At 34.1% G+C, this 16,565-nt stretch overlaps 1 protein-coding gene across 5 annotated transcripts in view; it reads right to left on the bottom strand.

Annotated features, from left to right (window-relative positions):
* Positions 1–2,816: 2,816 nt before the first annotated feature.
* The window catches only part of PTPN4 (protein tyrosine phosphatase non-receptor type 4), a 91,997-nt gene continuing 78,248 nt past the window's right edge, over positions 2,817–16,565 (bottom strand). For all 5 annotated transcript variants that reach the window (XM_034422241.2, XM_034422259.2, XM_034422250.2 and 2 more), the window contains 9 exons: positions 14,379–14,535; positions 11,751–11,917; positions 10,391–10,481; positions 10,250–10,311; positions 9,832–9,978; positions 8,765–8,893; positions 7,810–7,958; positions 5,956–6,091; positions 2,817–3,310 (listed from right to left, as the gene is read on the bottom strand). In XM_034422241.2, coding sequence (XP_034278132.1) covers positions 3,224–3,310; positions 5,956–6,091; positions 7,810–7,958; positions 8,765–8,893; positions 9,832–9,978; positions 10,250–10,311; positions 10,391–10,481; positions 11,751–11,917; positions 14,379–14,535 — 1,125 coding nt within the window. In that variant the 3' untranslated portion in view covers positions 2,817–3,223. The remainder of the gene's footprint in view (positions 3,311–5,955; positions 6,092–7,809; positions 7,959–8,764; positions 8,894–9,831; positions 9,979–10,249; positions 10,312–10,390; positions 10,482–11,750; positions 11,918–14,378; positions 14,536–16,565) is intronic.

Genomic DNA, 16,565 nt, shown 5'->3' with positions numbered 1-16,565 from the left:
AAAATATTAGTAAAATATTAATATAGTGGGCAGATGCAATTTGAATATTCATTTCAAAGACATAAGGATACTTTTATTATTCCATTTATCTAATTTAGGCATTTAAATTCCTTTAATTTGTGACCCTACCAAGGAAATATAATTTCAAAATGTATTTGTTGGCATGGTTTAGTAACTTCTAAATCAGCTTGGAGGGAAGACATTAAGGTAGTTAAAATTACTGTCTCTATGTTGCATAAATATACCAAATACCAAAACTTTGCTACAACAATGCTGTATCTTGTTGTAGCAATGTTTCTCATAGATTTAAATTACTTTGGCAACCTCACATACAAATATGAGTGTATGTACAATATTAACAATACACATTGCTGAGCCATTCTAGGTTTTTCCCTTCAACAATCTTACAGAGAGACAATTAATTTTTAATATATAATAGTATATATTAAAATAGTACTAGTAAGATCAATAGTAAGATCATTAAGTGGCTTAATTAATGGTATAATAAGTATAATAATTTAATATATTTTTAACTTGTTCCAAATGCAAACCAACCTTGCAGATAACCAGCACAATGGTATAACAATTAAAAATAGTATCTAAATCAACGCCCACTTTCCAGTTACAAAGCTTCTTTTTAAGCAAACACGAGTAGATGTACGTTTATTATTTGCATTTACCAAAAACTAGCAGTAGTAAGAACGACCACTGCAGACATTCCATTAAAAGGTTTACATTGCTTACACCAACGTGTAAGGCAAGTTTAGATGATTGCAGACTTCGACACCTGTTCCCACATTGCACTTTATCATATGAAATTCCCCTCTCCAATCTCTTATTTCTACAGAATAGTAACAGCCCATCAAAAGCCCATGGATCTTTCAGTTATTTTATCTAGAATAACCTTGATTCCATCACTTCCTTCACTTTCACTGCTGTAAGAAATTGAAGTGCATTTCGCATTTGCTTCAGTTTGTGAAAACACAACTACATTTCTACAGATTGGAAAAAATTCTTTTAAGAATGTGGAAGTTTTTGAAACTCAGATTCAATCTCACTTGAGCCACAAGATGGGTAAAAAAAGAATAGCTGATCAATTCCTTGATGGTAGCACTGGTGTGTATGTGTATATGCGTTTGTGGAGGCAATAAAGAACTATTAAAGAAATATGCTAGATTTGGTTTGTGAAGAAACAATACTGCTTAGCTTACAAGCCTGTTTAAAACAAATCTAAAAGATTTTGTTAACTCCTTCATTTCACATCATGGCATAGGGTTATATAATAGCATTTAAACTGAGTGGGAATTTCCTCAATGCATCATAGTTAGATCGAGGCATCATGTTACATACAGAAGTTTCTCCTGTCTATGGAAGACTCTTAATCTAAGGTGAGGGATCCCTCTGTGGAAGCAGTTATGAGAAATAGATAACTCTATTTCCAGCCCTCTACAAGTTCTAAGAAAGTACAACTGACAGCAGGAAAAGGGGATTTGGAGAAAGTGCCTCCTCATCTATTGACATATCTGTAAGTTTCTCCCACTACAATATAAGTGTGTGTGTATGTGCATATCTATACATATACACATACATGCTCATTCACTCTTTCTATACATGCACACATACACATACACACAAATGCATTTTAAAAACTTCGTAGTTTCATTCCATATTCTCACTATCTCACTTTTTAAAAAACCTGGCAGCAAATCAAGATATTTAACTAGACAGACAGATTTAAGTTCATAAAGAATTAAATTGTCAACTTAACTAAGGAAGGATTATTCATTGCCTAGTGGGTTTTAACTGCCCTAGAAACATTTCTGAATGAAACAAAAAACAAACCTATATGCAATCTGTTCAGATTCTGCTAATTCCAATGGTATATGCCAATTCCTGAATGAAGTATCATAGAAAGACCCAAAGAGCTTATCAGAAAGCTCTAGGGGACAATGATAAAACTTTAATGACACATTTTTCTTTAAAAAACATAAACATGACTTGAGAAACAACAAACATGAACTTGGAGAAAAATAACTATGATAGGGAAATCTCACCTTGGATCTTCACATTTCAAGCAGAAGATCAATACAATTAAAATGTTATATCCTAGTCAAATTACTACTTTTCAATGAGAGGGAAAAACAGAAGAACAAATTCTAAATCAATATATTGGCTTTCAATTATAAATTGCTAGCAGTTTACCAGTTGAAAGGAATGTGTCAGAATTTCCATTTCAATTCATAGCAGTAAACGAAGGTTATATACTTAATAGGCTAGAGTGCTTTTGCTACCCACAGTAAAATGTACCCATAGGTACTTATAGAGAGAAAAGGAACAGTATTTAGGAACAGTATTTTTGTGACCCCTTACTGTACCCTATTCTAAGCACCAAGGATCATATTTTAAAATGAATCTAATTATGATGATAGCTTCCCCTTGAGGGCCACAAATCCCTTGCCATTAAGACATACACTGTAAGTCTCAAGGCACTTAGGGGGTTAAGACAAAATACACATTCATTTCCATAGGTAACGCCATCTATGTTTCAGAACACACTGGTGCTATAATCTGCTGACAAACAGGAATAGAACTAGCAGTACAAAGAATGTTCATATACCAACTAAACAAAATGCTGGTTCAGTGGGCCATTATGCAGCTGTTATTGGGTTAGATCATACTGCAGCCTTCCGTTAGTAATCAGGTTAGATTCTAGAAGGGCACAGGGAGAAATGTGCTGTTTCAGTAGGCAGTGTATCTAATAAAAGGAATATTGCTAATATTTCACCAAAATAAAAGGTAGCAAATAACATGACAACTTTAGCATTGGAAGAAATAGCTTTGCATGTATTGTTGTTGCTTTAGAAACAGGTGTCAAATAAAGAATGAAAGTATTCCAAGCTTTTTTTTTTCCTTTTTCTTTTTTTGTAGCATTTCGAACAAAAGGGCTATATGGCACTGCAACCAAGTCTGGAAAATTATCCAGAACTCATGGAGCTCATTAATTCTGTGGCTTGTTTGAAGCAAAGCATGAATGGAGTCTTTCAACACAGAGAAATCATAGTGTTTTAGAGACTGATTTTCAGTTTTAACTTAAAGTGCAATAGTGCTGAAGTCCTTTTCAGTTCTTCATTATTTTCAGACATCATTTCTTTCAAGAAACATTATAGCACAAGTACAGTTTGTGTCTTATGTAGAAGCTTCTCTGAAAGTTATCTTTTGCTTCCTATTTATTCGGTGATGTCTTTAAAGGTCTAACAAGTTCTTCTTTGTACACTTTCAAAATAGCCTCACAAACGAATCTGTATTGACTCTGGAAAAAAAAAGTGCAATTATTTGTATGGCAGAATGAAATATTTTAAAGATTAACAATAAACTTTCAAAATACCATGCTAAACTTTCAAAATATTTAAATATTTAAAACTCTTAACACCAATGAGAAATGTAGTATTCAGAATCTAAATCCCATACTCCTAACTTTTAAGTAGCAAATCTGAATTCTTCCAACTCTGAATGATATTCTTTGTATACTTTATGCTTAATACCTTATTAATTACTCTTGATTAATAGAATTAAGAACTCTAGTTTCTTTAATATATAAAAACTCTACTTATTCTGCTATTTGCTCTACAAACTACTTTCCAAATTAAAAAAAATAGGCTAATTACAAACAACGTTCAGGGTGTTTGTACTGTATTTTCTGATATTTGCTAGAATATAATTTTCTTCTGTGCACAAAAATCAACTTTATGCCAGCATAAAGCATTAGCTCATCATGATTTCATTAGCTAGGTGTTGCTAATGAACTATACTAGTTTTCCTTTAACATTAGTGTAAAAAGCACTTCTTGTTTCTTTTTGCCATCTATTTCAAAGGTCATTTACATTGCAACACTTTATTCCAAGACCTAACTTTTCAGATTTTAATTTGCATATATTAATTATTGATATCCTACCGGTATGTCTAAAGTCATTTCTTTATCAGATGGGCAGCAAATAACTCCATTAAATAAACAAATTAAACAAACAAGTAAATCAAGTAAAATATGTGATCTTTAATGGCACTGAGTGGATCTAGAAATCTGATTCAAATACTGTACTGGTTTTAAAATAACAATGAAAAATAAGATAATGCCATCTTGTGGATATTATGTGGAAATGTGCACATTTGCAAAGGAAAGTAAACTTAATTCTGATTCTAATTTTACTAATACCATATAACTGAAACAACAGTACTAACTTATTCATAAATATTTAAATTCACTTTTAAGTTTTAATGCACAGTTCTTCCTCTCACAGACTTTAAATACAGTGAAGTATGGTTAATGGCTTTATTTGAAACAAGTGTACACCTTGATCCAGAAAAATATGTTAGCAAGAATATTTTCACCCACAGATTTATTTTACTGAATGTACAAAAGTGTGTTATAGAATAGAAGAAAAATATCTGAAGTGCCCAAATAACATTCTTGGCAAAAACCAAGGCTAGGTAAACAGAGAAGATTTTAAAGAAGACACTATATAATTAAGTGTACCATTCTTTTAATAACTGTAACACATGACTGATAACTGTTTTGAGAAAAAGAACTTACAAAATATAAATGGTATAGAGTTACTGATTTTGTATTTGTTGTGTGTCTTTTCCTATTAAAACTACATAGTTAGTCAATAGTATCTAGTAAACTCTTTGAATTAAAGCCTATACTTCTGTGATGACATGTTATCATGAGCCAAATACTATAAACATAAAGGAACACACACCATAAGAAAACTGTGAGTAATACAAGCAGCCAAATAGGACTAACATATATTTTTCAATTGTGTGCAGAAAATTATGTTGTCCATTAGCAAACATTTTTGCTTTTAGGAGATTATAGTAAGATGCAATGTGAGATACATAGTTTTTAAAAGATTAAATTCACCAGAATATAAGAATCTGGCATGTCTTTAAATGTGAAGTCTTGCTTAATATGTATGCAAAACAGAGTTGCATACCCATGGTGGGAGTCGATACAAATGAAAGCAACATGTTTGCAGCTGGGCTTTTCTGCCTTCATATGTCTCTTAAAATCTGCTCAACTGTTAGAAGAATGTGGTATGAAGCAAAGAAGCTGCAGCAAGAGGGAGAACTGGCAAAAATTCAAATGGATTATCTTGGGTAAAAAGATTTTTTTTCACTTGCATCTGCTGTCTTAAGACAGTATCTTTTTACCATATGGGATTGCATAATTAGGAAAAGCTTTTGGACTATTTAAATACAAGTCACAATTTAAATACAAGTTGCACAATCAATTGATTGTGCAACTGATTTTCACATGATTTAAAATAATTATTTCAGATGGTCTTTTCTGGAAGAGTTAACTCTGTATATAAAACTCAACTGTTCTAGAATGCAGTATAAAACAACTATCCATAACTTATACCAGTAAGATTTTGGTATTATGGAGAGTTGCACAATCAGCCAGATGTTTAGACTGCATTTGACACTTTTATCTATCTATCAAGACCTTCTCAAGGATCTGGGATAAGCAGACATTGTTAAGGGTATTGTCACAGCATGTAGGTTGTTCCAAGTAAAGCTGTGTTCTGCAATTTTCAATAACAATGGTGTTCAGGTGGTGCTCCAGTTGTTTTGGGGTTGCGTCCAAAGCATCTATTATTATTGGCACTATTTTTGCTTTTTTCGCTATCATCTTTTTGCAAATCTTTGTATTTTGTGATTTTTTCCCCAACTATTTTAACAACTATTGTGATTTACTTAAGAAAAACATTGCAAAATCAGGTGCGATCATGCGATGCTTCACTTAACAACAGCAATGCTCAACAACAAATTTTCTAGTCACTGTTCTGGTTGAAAGTTGAGGACTACCTGTATACTGCACTATATCATTCCCTTCAAACAAGAAATTATGGTTCCTAGTATGTTATTGGAAATAGTTTATTCTGTTTAGCAACTTACAGGTGTTTGGATCATCATTGCCCTTTGATCTCTCATTGTTCTTACAATATCCAAGGGATAAACAGGTTGATTACATTCAATAAGACACATTGCTGTTTCCATAGTAATAAGAACTCCAGTTCGTCCAATCCCTGCACTGCAAAGGAGAGAAAGGTGATTATTTTCAAATTTAATATTTTTAAAATCTTTAAAATATTTCTATAATTTACATAAATACTACTGTCTATGGAGAGTCTTAGTCATCCAGGTCATAGTTGTCCCAAAGGTGCTTTTCCAAAGAAAAACAAGGAAGTCCAGTTGCCTCTTGAAAAAGCACTTTTGGGAAATAAATCACTACTGAAAATAATTTGGCACACCTTTAAGTAGATTATTTTGGGAAATTTACCTTGTAACTCTGAAAACGAAACATTTTTTTTAAAAGTACAATTGTGCTGAGGGTTCCATTATTTATTTTAATAATGACATAATTTCATAGCAGCTAAAATAATCAACCATAGTAGCATTCCTGCATATGGCTCCTTGTGCACACACACCCCTTGGATTTCCCAATAGATGAAACCTCTTCCAGTCTTTCCTATTGGTTGGCGTTCTTATTTGCACCACCCTGCTGTGCAAAATTTCCATTTTGAGGGTGGGGTTTTTTTGGTGGTTTTTTTTTTTTTTTTTTTTTTTTGCTCCAAGGAAACTAAACCCTCTTCAAAGTCTTTCTTCCCAGTTGGAGGTGGGGGAGAGGGGAGAAAGAGGGAGATGGAGCTTGAGCTCCTGTTTGGTTTGCCTCATTTCTTAAAGTCTTCTTTTAGTGGGAGATATTTTTTAAGATGGGGGAGAGCAATTGCCTGCAGACTTAGACTAACAATAGGATAGGGGATGGCGGTATTTTGTTGCGGATTTTATTCTGGAAAACCCAACAAAGGCTGGAAAGAGGTCCGATGAGAAATAGGGATGAGCAGAGTGGCACACCTTACTTGGGCTCACTTTGGTTACAACCTTTCAATTCCTGGAAATTTTACTCTGCAGGTGTAGCTGAGATGGCATTTTGGCACATCATCACTCTGGAGTTGCTTGTGATATAATGCAGGCAGGCTGCAGGGCAGCTAAAAGGGCAAAGACGGGAGATAGGCAGATAGGGGGAATTTTTTTTTTTTAAAAAAAATTGATTTATATGCCGCCCTTCTCTGAAGACTCAGGGCGGCTTACAATGTGCTAAGCAATAGCCTTCATCCTTTTGTATATTTATACAAAGTCAGCTTATTGCCCCCACAAACTGGGTCCTCATTTCACCTACCTTAGAAAGGATGGAAGGCTGAGTCAACCTTGAGCCTTGGCGAGATTCAAACCCTGCAGTAATTGCAGGCAGCTGGTCTTAATAACCAGCTTAATAACAGGGTGCCTTAAACCCCTGTACTACCAAGGCTCTTTGGAGACAGTCCCCTGCCTTACTGAGGTTCAGGGCTGGGAGGGACCATGCCTAGTATGACTTGGATTGGGATGGGCACTTGCTTAATGATCCAGGATTCTTGGTTAACAGTGCTAACAAGGAATAGCAAATTTCCATCCGTAAATAATGGGGTCACATAATATCTCATTTTATGACCACATTGCTCAGTGACATAAATTCTGGTCCCAATTGTGGTCAAAGGTTGAGGGCTATCTGTATCCACTGCAACACAGGATACTCAAAAGTAGCCAAGAAACATATTGATTATTACCTTATATTAATTAATTGCTTATCTCAATGTCATCCTAACTTTTGTGTGTCCCACATCATTAGTCAGAACATTGCACAATGAAATAATATTATCAGTTAACAGCATTGGAAAAGATGGCACAGGAATTTCCATAATGACTGAATACCTGCAATGGACAATAACAGGTTCTTCTTTCCCAGCCCTTCTTTTCCGGACAAGACATACAAAATCTAAGAAATCACTGGAATCATCAGGAACTCCATGATCAGGCCATGCTACATACTGGATCTGAGTGAGTGGACGATCCTCATTTTTCTATCGAGACACAATATTTTCTCTGAAATAAATCAGCATTCAATATTCTCCTAACACATACATAACTTTGAAGTAAATTCTGCACCAGTCTTTTGAGTTATTAGTGTCATGTGGCATATGACATGACATGATATGACATGACATGACATGAAATGCAAAATCATAGAGAAGATAAGGCAGAGATTGTAATGATTGTAAATTATAGAATTGTAAAACCAATTATACGGTTGAGCTGATTTAGATAAGAATTTATAAAGTTCCCTTTAGAGATAAAACTGAAAAAGTAGGGCTTGGTATTCATAGGGATTGCATACCAACATTTACACATGAATAACAAAATCAATTAAAAACTCACTCAGCCTATGGGAAAAGAGATAATCTAGTTCTGGAGCACTTCAGTGTTTCTAGAGTTATCAACATTTCAGCTTTCTTCAGTCTCTGATAAGAGATCAGTGCAGCACTAATCTTTTTCTTTCACCTCAAAGCCACAGAAAATGTTGGTTTTACATTGAACATGACCAGCTCTTATAAGTGTAATTATATTTGTAAAATATCTTGTAAGAAAATGTTCCCTTCTATTTTCCCTTGAAGTGAGTGAAAGGCCCAAGTATTCAATGAACGTCTGTGATTAAAGATCAAGAACCTAAATTTCCTCCCTCCTAGTCCAACACCTTAACCACTACATCATACTACCCCCCTCAGAATTTGACTTTGCAAGTTAAACCAAGATGTCTTTAACTTCAACAATCAGTTGCATTCAATTAATGGATTTCACAAAATTGGATCAATTATACTGAATGTCTCACCTCCAAGTTAAATAATGTCATCTCTCTGAAGACATAGGCAGGATTTCCTTCTTCTGAATGACAGGTGACTTGGAAATTCCCATATAAAGAGCTTCCGCCAGGCTCTGGCCAGTATTGATGACATTTTACCTAAAGTCAACAGATTATTATTATTGTTATTGTGGTTTGTGACACTACGTTCAGACTGGATTTGGTATTATTATTCACCTCTTGAATCCTTCCCAGAGACCTGAGATAGGCAGATTATATTGTTTGTTGAGGTTAAAGGTATCAGGATGTAAGCAGTTCGAAGTAAAGCTGCTTTTTGCAACTAACTGATGATTTTGTCATTATTATTATTATTGCTACTGCTACTAAAAAGGTTTCTAAACACAAGTAGTCTTCAACATAGAACATAATTGAGCCTGGAATTGATGTTGCTGATGAAAGTCACTTTTAGAAACTAGTGGAGGATGGGGGGTGTCAACCAAGTATTGATCGCAACAGGAATTGGCCGACTGGCTTGTCACCCAAGCCTGAGCGACTCATGGGCTAAGTGTGACTGCTCCAAAGTAATTCAGACTGCTTCCATGCCTAAGGTGTAACTAGAACTCACAACCTCCTGGTTTCCAGCCTGGTGCCTTCATCATTACACCAAACTGGTGCTCCATCACAATACTAATTACTCAATTTATAATTTATTTTGACAACATTCCTGGAAATGTATGGCATGAGTCCACTTTTCCTACCAGTGAATGTTTCTAAAGAGTGAACAGTACATAGTTCTAAACAGTATGCTACAGCAATTTATCTTAACATGGGATCAAGGCAAGGTAACATCTCATCCCCCCCCCCCATTTTAATGTAGAGCTATGGCATACCATCACAGCACTATTATAAAATGTGATCTTTGTTGCATAATTTTACCTTATTCAATTTGAGAAAATTATTAAAAATGATCAACACCAATATTTAATCAAGTAATAGTTAAATCTCAAATATTGACACAGTTTAGAAAGAACAAATTTCCAAATAAAAGCCAGCCTCTTGGCATCTATTAGTTGTAAAAGTTACAATTGAGGACTTACTCTGCCCCTTTCCACTTGAGTGGTTAACATAACAACCATCGAGGAGCTTTGTTCCCAGGTCATCTGCCAAAAATCTGGGCAAGTGTTGGGCAAAGGACCTTGACAGGCAATGTATTTATTGATTATACTAGAAGAAGGAATTTCCATCTAAAAATAAAGACATTTGCAAAAAACATTTAGAAATGTCAAAACTTTGCATGCTCTTAATTAGATCAAACTTCATTTCAAGAGAAGGCTAGAAAATATACTAAAATATGTGCAAGAGTTTCTGCATCTATAGTGAATGCAGGAACTTTGACCACTGTGTAACTTATTGAAGTAAATCAAATGACTATTTCTACAGTTTTTACATCTAAACTGTTGAGCTATTTTACCTTGGAAATAGAAAATAAAGAAAAAAATATAAATGTCAACTCACATTTATATAATTTGCATTGATGTAATCATCATTACTGTTTAAAATGACCCGTGTAGCATCATCTGAAATAAAGATAAACATTTAATTTTCCAAATGACAACTAAAGGTAATATGTTTACTTACAAATAAAAAAGTACTTACAAGGCGAAATGTCTCTGTATCTATTTTTGGAAATATTTTGAGGTAATTTGGCACAAGACATTGTCATCCCAGGCTTCTTCCTATAAAGTTGCTAAATAGCAACAAATGATTAGATAACAAAAACAGAATATTAGTAATGAGATAGCATGTGCACGTAACATATAAATTCACAATATGTTCCTGCTTGCCTATATATTATAAAGTAGAATCTATCTATCTATCTATCGCATTTAAATTGCACTGCAAGTTAAAGACCCTTAATTGTATGTAATAAAAACACCAATGGTTAGATTTTTAAAAATACAAAAATAAAAAATGGCATCAGTTCCTGAAAGCTATAGGAATACCTGTTTTAAATTGTTTGTGGATGGCAATTAGGAATGAGGCCAACCTAATTTTAGCCAGGAGACCTTTCAAAACGTCATTATTGTCACTGAGAAGCAACACCTCCTGATCTCTGTCTCTTTCACTTCCTGAGAGTGAGGACCCACCAGCTACTTCTTCTGAAATAATCATTAGTTTGGGCTGATTCTAGTTGGTCCTAAACATAACCTGATGCTAAGCCTTAAAAGGCTCTATAAATTAAAACTAACGTTTTAAGTTTCACTCAAAAGTTTATTGGTCCACAGCACAGTCTTATGTTAGTGAATTCATAGGCTGCTATGTTCTGGACTATTTGCACCTTCTGAATGTTTTTTTAAAGACAGCTCCAAGTACAATATGTTACAAAAGTCCAGATGGATGGTGATAATAGCATGAAACACTGTGAGGTCTTCCCACACAAGATAGGCCACTATTGTAGCATTTCTCTCTGTTCCCTCCCATTCATCTGAACAGATGTGGCCTTTTCACAATGTCAGATATTAAAGAACAAACAAATGAATAAAACTGAAAGCCCAGTCCTGCAAAAATAAACTATCCGCCTCTGCCTTAAAGCATACAGTTTACATTAGACCAAGGTGATCTACATTTGCAGATCTACATTTCAATATGCTTTGTAATGTATACAGATATAGCTTTGTAGTAACTCTGTACTCACTGAATAGTAATATTCTTATTTTATTCAATTGGTAATGTATAAAATACTAGCTAGGGAATGTTCAGAGAAGTGTCCATTTATTAAAATGGACACCATTTATTAAAGTGTCCATTTATCCTTCAATGCGAGGACTTAGATTAATTGGATAATTATGCTATCCTAAAAATTAAAAAAAAATTCTAAGAAAATAATTTCAATGAAGCAATGCAAATTGTTTGCCAGGTATTCTTTAACCTAAATTGAACCTGTGGCTTTTTAAAAATCCAAAATTCTCAACTAGAAGGTGCACAGACAAACAAACTCTAGAAATACATTACTTACATCAAACTGAGCCAGGACTGTTCCAGTGATAAGCCCTTCCGCTAGTTGAAACATTGATTCTCTCAGAGCATTGTCATCCTGGTGAATTCCATCAAGTGGGGACTTGTCAGGTATGTACTGGAAATCTGGCTCACTTTCTAGCTTTTCTTCTACTACTTCGTAAACAGCTATAATAAACAAAAAGAAGAGAAATTATTAAGACAAGGAGTCAAATTGTACTGCTTGGAAACAATCATGGTATCATTTTACAATTATGCTCCATATGTTTCCTATCTGAAACAGCATGCGTTTGACACTTATGTGCCAGACAGTATTTGTGGAAAACAAGCATACTTTATTAGTACTGGTTAGAACAAAAACAAAACTGAAAAAAAAATGTGGAGGAGGAAATTATGGTTTTTTGCTTTTTAATTTGAAATTCTTTCATTTAAACTAATGCTGCTTTTAGCACAGTTTGGCAAGTTAAAATAGAATACATAATCAAGTTTCTTTCTAATGGTCACGATATAGAAAACTGAATTCAAAACATACACAAATAATGTATTAAAATTATACTCTCTTGCTTGATGACCTAGTGCAGCAATTTCAACCTGCTTAGCTCGTTGTATTTCTGGTTATATTTTTCTACTAAATGTTCCTATACTGTCACTGAGCAATAAACCAGAATTAAGTATCTCATACTCAGCCAACAAGATGCCACAATGGGTTACACAGAAGCTCATTAAGAAAATGTTATATTCATCTGGCTTAGAGAAAAAGTTAAAAATGAGATACTTAAATGTAAAATCTAGCAGTTTAGACTGTAAGTCACATTAGGTTCAATGAGGCTTGCTTCCAAAGAAATGAATGTAAGACATCATTCTTAATTTTGGAACACTAACTGCCCGGAGCTAAAGCAGCTATAAAAAGTAAAGGAAGCTTTCTTTTTTAAAAGTGGAAATTTTGCCAAAATGATGAAAACACAAAACTCTGTAACTTTCATTAAAAACAATAAGATGAGCAAAAATATATTGGTACAAATAATAAAAGAACAATTATGAAAAGATCAGAAGCAGGAAATAAGACAAGAAAGGCAGTTCTCAAAGGATAATAAAATTTGAATAAAATAATAGAAATAACTATTAGAAACAAATCTATGGTTTGGTGCATTCAAAATATTTATAATTTCTAGCCACTCAGTTCAGTTAATATCACCAGAATAGAATAAAAAATTGTAGCAAAATGTTCCAGGGAAGTGAAACTTCTTTGGTGGAAAGACAAATATTTCTGAACTTTTTAGGGGAAAAAATAACTTATGAAAAGATACATTAGATATATGCATATTATTATTAATGAATAAGCTGTACATCTGTACATCTATCTCTACAGATGTAAAATTCTCCAGGATAGCTTTAGGTTGGGGAAGAAAGAAAACTTATTCATGTATCAATTCAAGGAATACAAAGTAGCAAACTATGATGATAACTATGGATGCAGTTGGTTCTTTAAACAAATTAACAGAAGATAGCTAAAAGAAAATCTTGTTTATAGATAACAGATATGGGATGAAGAGATCTTTGTAACTTTAGAGAGGGTGAAATTACTAAATTCGTTTACACTTGTTGTGATAAAGATTCAAAATAATTTCTTTATATATCTCTTTTCTTTCAATTATATTCTTACTTTTCTCTTTATTCTCTTTTTCTTTCCTTTATCTTGCACTTCTTAGTTTCTCTGTACTCTCTTTAAGTTTAGTTTGTATATGATTTTACTATTATAATAAAAAAAATTAAAAATATGTGCAGTATATAGCACTATTAAAAATTCTAAGTGGTGTTTTCAAACTAAACAATTATTCCAAAGTAATAAGGCAGAAAATAAGGAGTCCATGTGGATTTTACTCCCCTAGTTGTTGCTGACTATAGGATGTGTGCGTGTGCTCATCTCTGTCTCAGAGCCATTGAGTGTCCGAATAAATTTCCATGGTCATGTAGCTACCACGACATCATGGACACTGTTACCTTCTCAATGAAGTGGTACCTATTTATCTACATTTGAATATGAAGTGGTACCTATTTATCTACTTGCATTTGCATGCTTTAAAACTGCTAGATTGGCAGCAGGTGGGGCAAGGACAGGAGCTCATCCCATTATGTGGCACTTGGGTCTCGAACCTGGCTGCCGGCTTTCTAGCCGACAAGCCTAGCATCTTAACCATTGAGCTGCTACGCCTCCCTAATAAAGCATAAAAATGAAAGTAAATTCCTTCTTATATTGTGTACATTGATTTAATTTGTCATATCTAGAATGTTCAACAGTCTCAACATTTGAACTAGCAGATTAGGACAATTATATAATGTTCACATAACTATTTAAACATTCTGTACCCCCATCAGAGGGCAAACACTGACTTGGCTATTTTTCTTTTTTATACAGAAACCCAGCTGATAATTTAAATTACATTAAAACTATGGGTATATACTGTAAGGACAGTAGCACTATAAATCTCACAAATGTTCTAATAAAAGAGACGGCTGTAAAGCACTATAAAGCGGTATATAAGTCTAAGTGCTATTGGTATTGCTATTGCTATAAGCAAAGTACAACAGGGAAAAAAGAGGCGTGTTTTGTACAGGTAAAATTACTCACCATTGGGTCGAACTAGGAGTACAAGTTCCCCTGAGTGCCGCTCACAGCTAGCTTTAATAAACATAACAACTTGATCGTGGGTGTGTTCTGATATATCCCTGCCATTAATCAATACAACTTGGTCTCCTTCATTCAAACGAGGGACACAAACATCAGCCTGCAACATGAAACAAAGTTTTATTCTAGTGGATATGAGAAGTGCCTTTTCTTTTTAAATTAATTGCTGAAAAACACAAAATGGAGATACTGAAACATTAGATATAATGCTAAATCACAGTCCAGTGTATAAATGTCCATACTTGATTAATATAGTTTTCCCACTGGAGTAATTGTGGGAAAAATTTTGGTAGCTTTCACTTTTTTTTTTAATCAATTGCAGATTTGTAGCAGCATGTGAAAAGTAAAAGCATCAAATAATACTTTATGAAATGGACTTGTCTTCACTAACCATAATTTATCAAAAACAGATTGAACTACACTTATTCAATAACAGGTTTTTAATATTTCCCTCATGTCTGTGTTTGAAGAGGAAAATCAGAAGAGTACACTCAGTATCATAATATTAAGTTATGTACTTCAGAGTTACACATCTAAATTCAACCATTAAATAATCCAGTTTATGTCATATTAAAATAACAGACACAAAAATATTGCTTACCTGTTCATTATTAACTTTTTATATTTATATACTGCCTTTTCAGAAAAAAGTTTCTGACACTTCTTTAGATTATCCTAATAAATTCTAAAATATTTTTTTCTGTTTAAGAATAAAATTGGACACTGGAATAAGGAAAGCTAGATAGATGAGATGGATAAAAAGATAAGTCCAGGCTACCTGATGAACTGCCTTGTCCCGTTATAACAAGCCCACCCTACTCATGCCAGCAGAGAGGGCCTACTTTGGATCCTATTGATCAAAGAACTCCAACTATTGGGATCCAGAAGAGCCTTCTCTGCCGTAGAGCCCACACTTTGGAACATCCTACCCTGTAAAGTAAGATCTGCCCTCACCTTTCTATCCTTCCACAAGAGCCTGAAAACCTGGCTCTGCTGGTTGACCTGGGGACCCAAAGGAGGACTACCACACTGGAGGTGATAGCTATTGGATTGATAGTAAATCCACTTACCCACTCGCTACCTGCTTCCCCACCCACCTATCTTTTTGGTTATCATATTGATGAATTCTAGTTGGATTGCTTTTTCATTGTTTATTTTATGGTTCTATTATTTTATTTCTGTTCTGTTTACACTTTCATTTTCTTTCTTTTTATTATAGTAAACCACTTAGAGTAGCCCGACGACAAGATAGGTGGCAAATACATTTAACAATAAAACAATAAATAAGAGAAAATTTGACAGTAACTTTTCAGAATTTCCTGATGTAATCATTTAACATATTATTCACATATCACAAACAGAAATTTTGACTGTTCATTAGCAAAGCACAGAATAATATATTTAATACAATAGGGATTTTAACTGAACTACAATAAAGATAATCCTTTATCTATCCCTGCCCCTGATATTTAAGGCAAATGTTAAGATTAGCAGTCCCTGACTATCCTGACTTCCATCAATTTATGTAATGTCATTTTAAAAAAATCTAAATAAGTGAGCATCATCACATCTAAAAACAAAGTTCCCGGAATTCAGTTTTATTGGAATATACCTAAATATTGTATTAGAGAGAGAGAAAACATTTTCTCTACACTTTCCATACCATTCTTAATGTTATGACAATGTTCACTTTACTCACTGTGTTTCCAACACATTGATTAAACATTACATAGGACCTTATAGAGCTGGGAAATTGGAGCAAGGTGAATATAAATACCATATTTTCTGGCATATAAAACGACTTTTTAACACATGAAAATCTTCTCAAAAGTCAGGGGTCGTCTTATACGCCGGGTGTCATTCTCCTGTAACCAGGCAGACCAGCCCGAAAGGCTCTGACGAGCCTTAAATGGCTCTGGCGATCCAAGCTCTGACGATCTGCTAATCAGGCAACTCAGCTGGGATCACCAGACCCATGTAAAAGGCAAAAACTTTTTTCCTTCACATGGCTCTGGCGATCCAAGCTCTGACGATCTGCTAATCAGGCAACTCAGCTGGGATCGCCAGAGCCGTGTAAAAGGAAAAAAGTTTTCCCCCTCCAGCTTGCTTACCTTAGCTGCTAGTCACAAC

Source organism: Pantherophis guttatus, chromosome 1 (assembly GCF_059756535.1).
Source record: "Pantherophis guttatus breed Tessera chromosome 1, ASM5975653v1, whole genome shotgun sequence".
Taxonomy (NCBI): Eukaryota; Metazoa; Chordata; class Lepidosauria; order Squamata; family Colubridae; genus Pantherophis; species Pantherophis guttatus.
The sequence above is the reverse complement of the archived record's forward strand: the minus strand, read 5'-3'. Positions and strand labels throughout refer to the sequence as shown.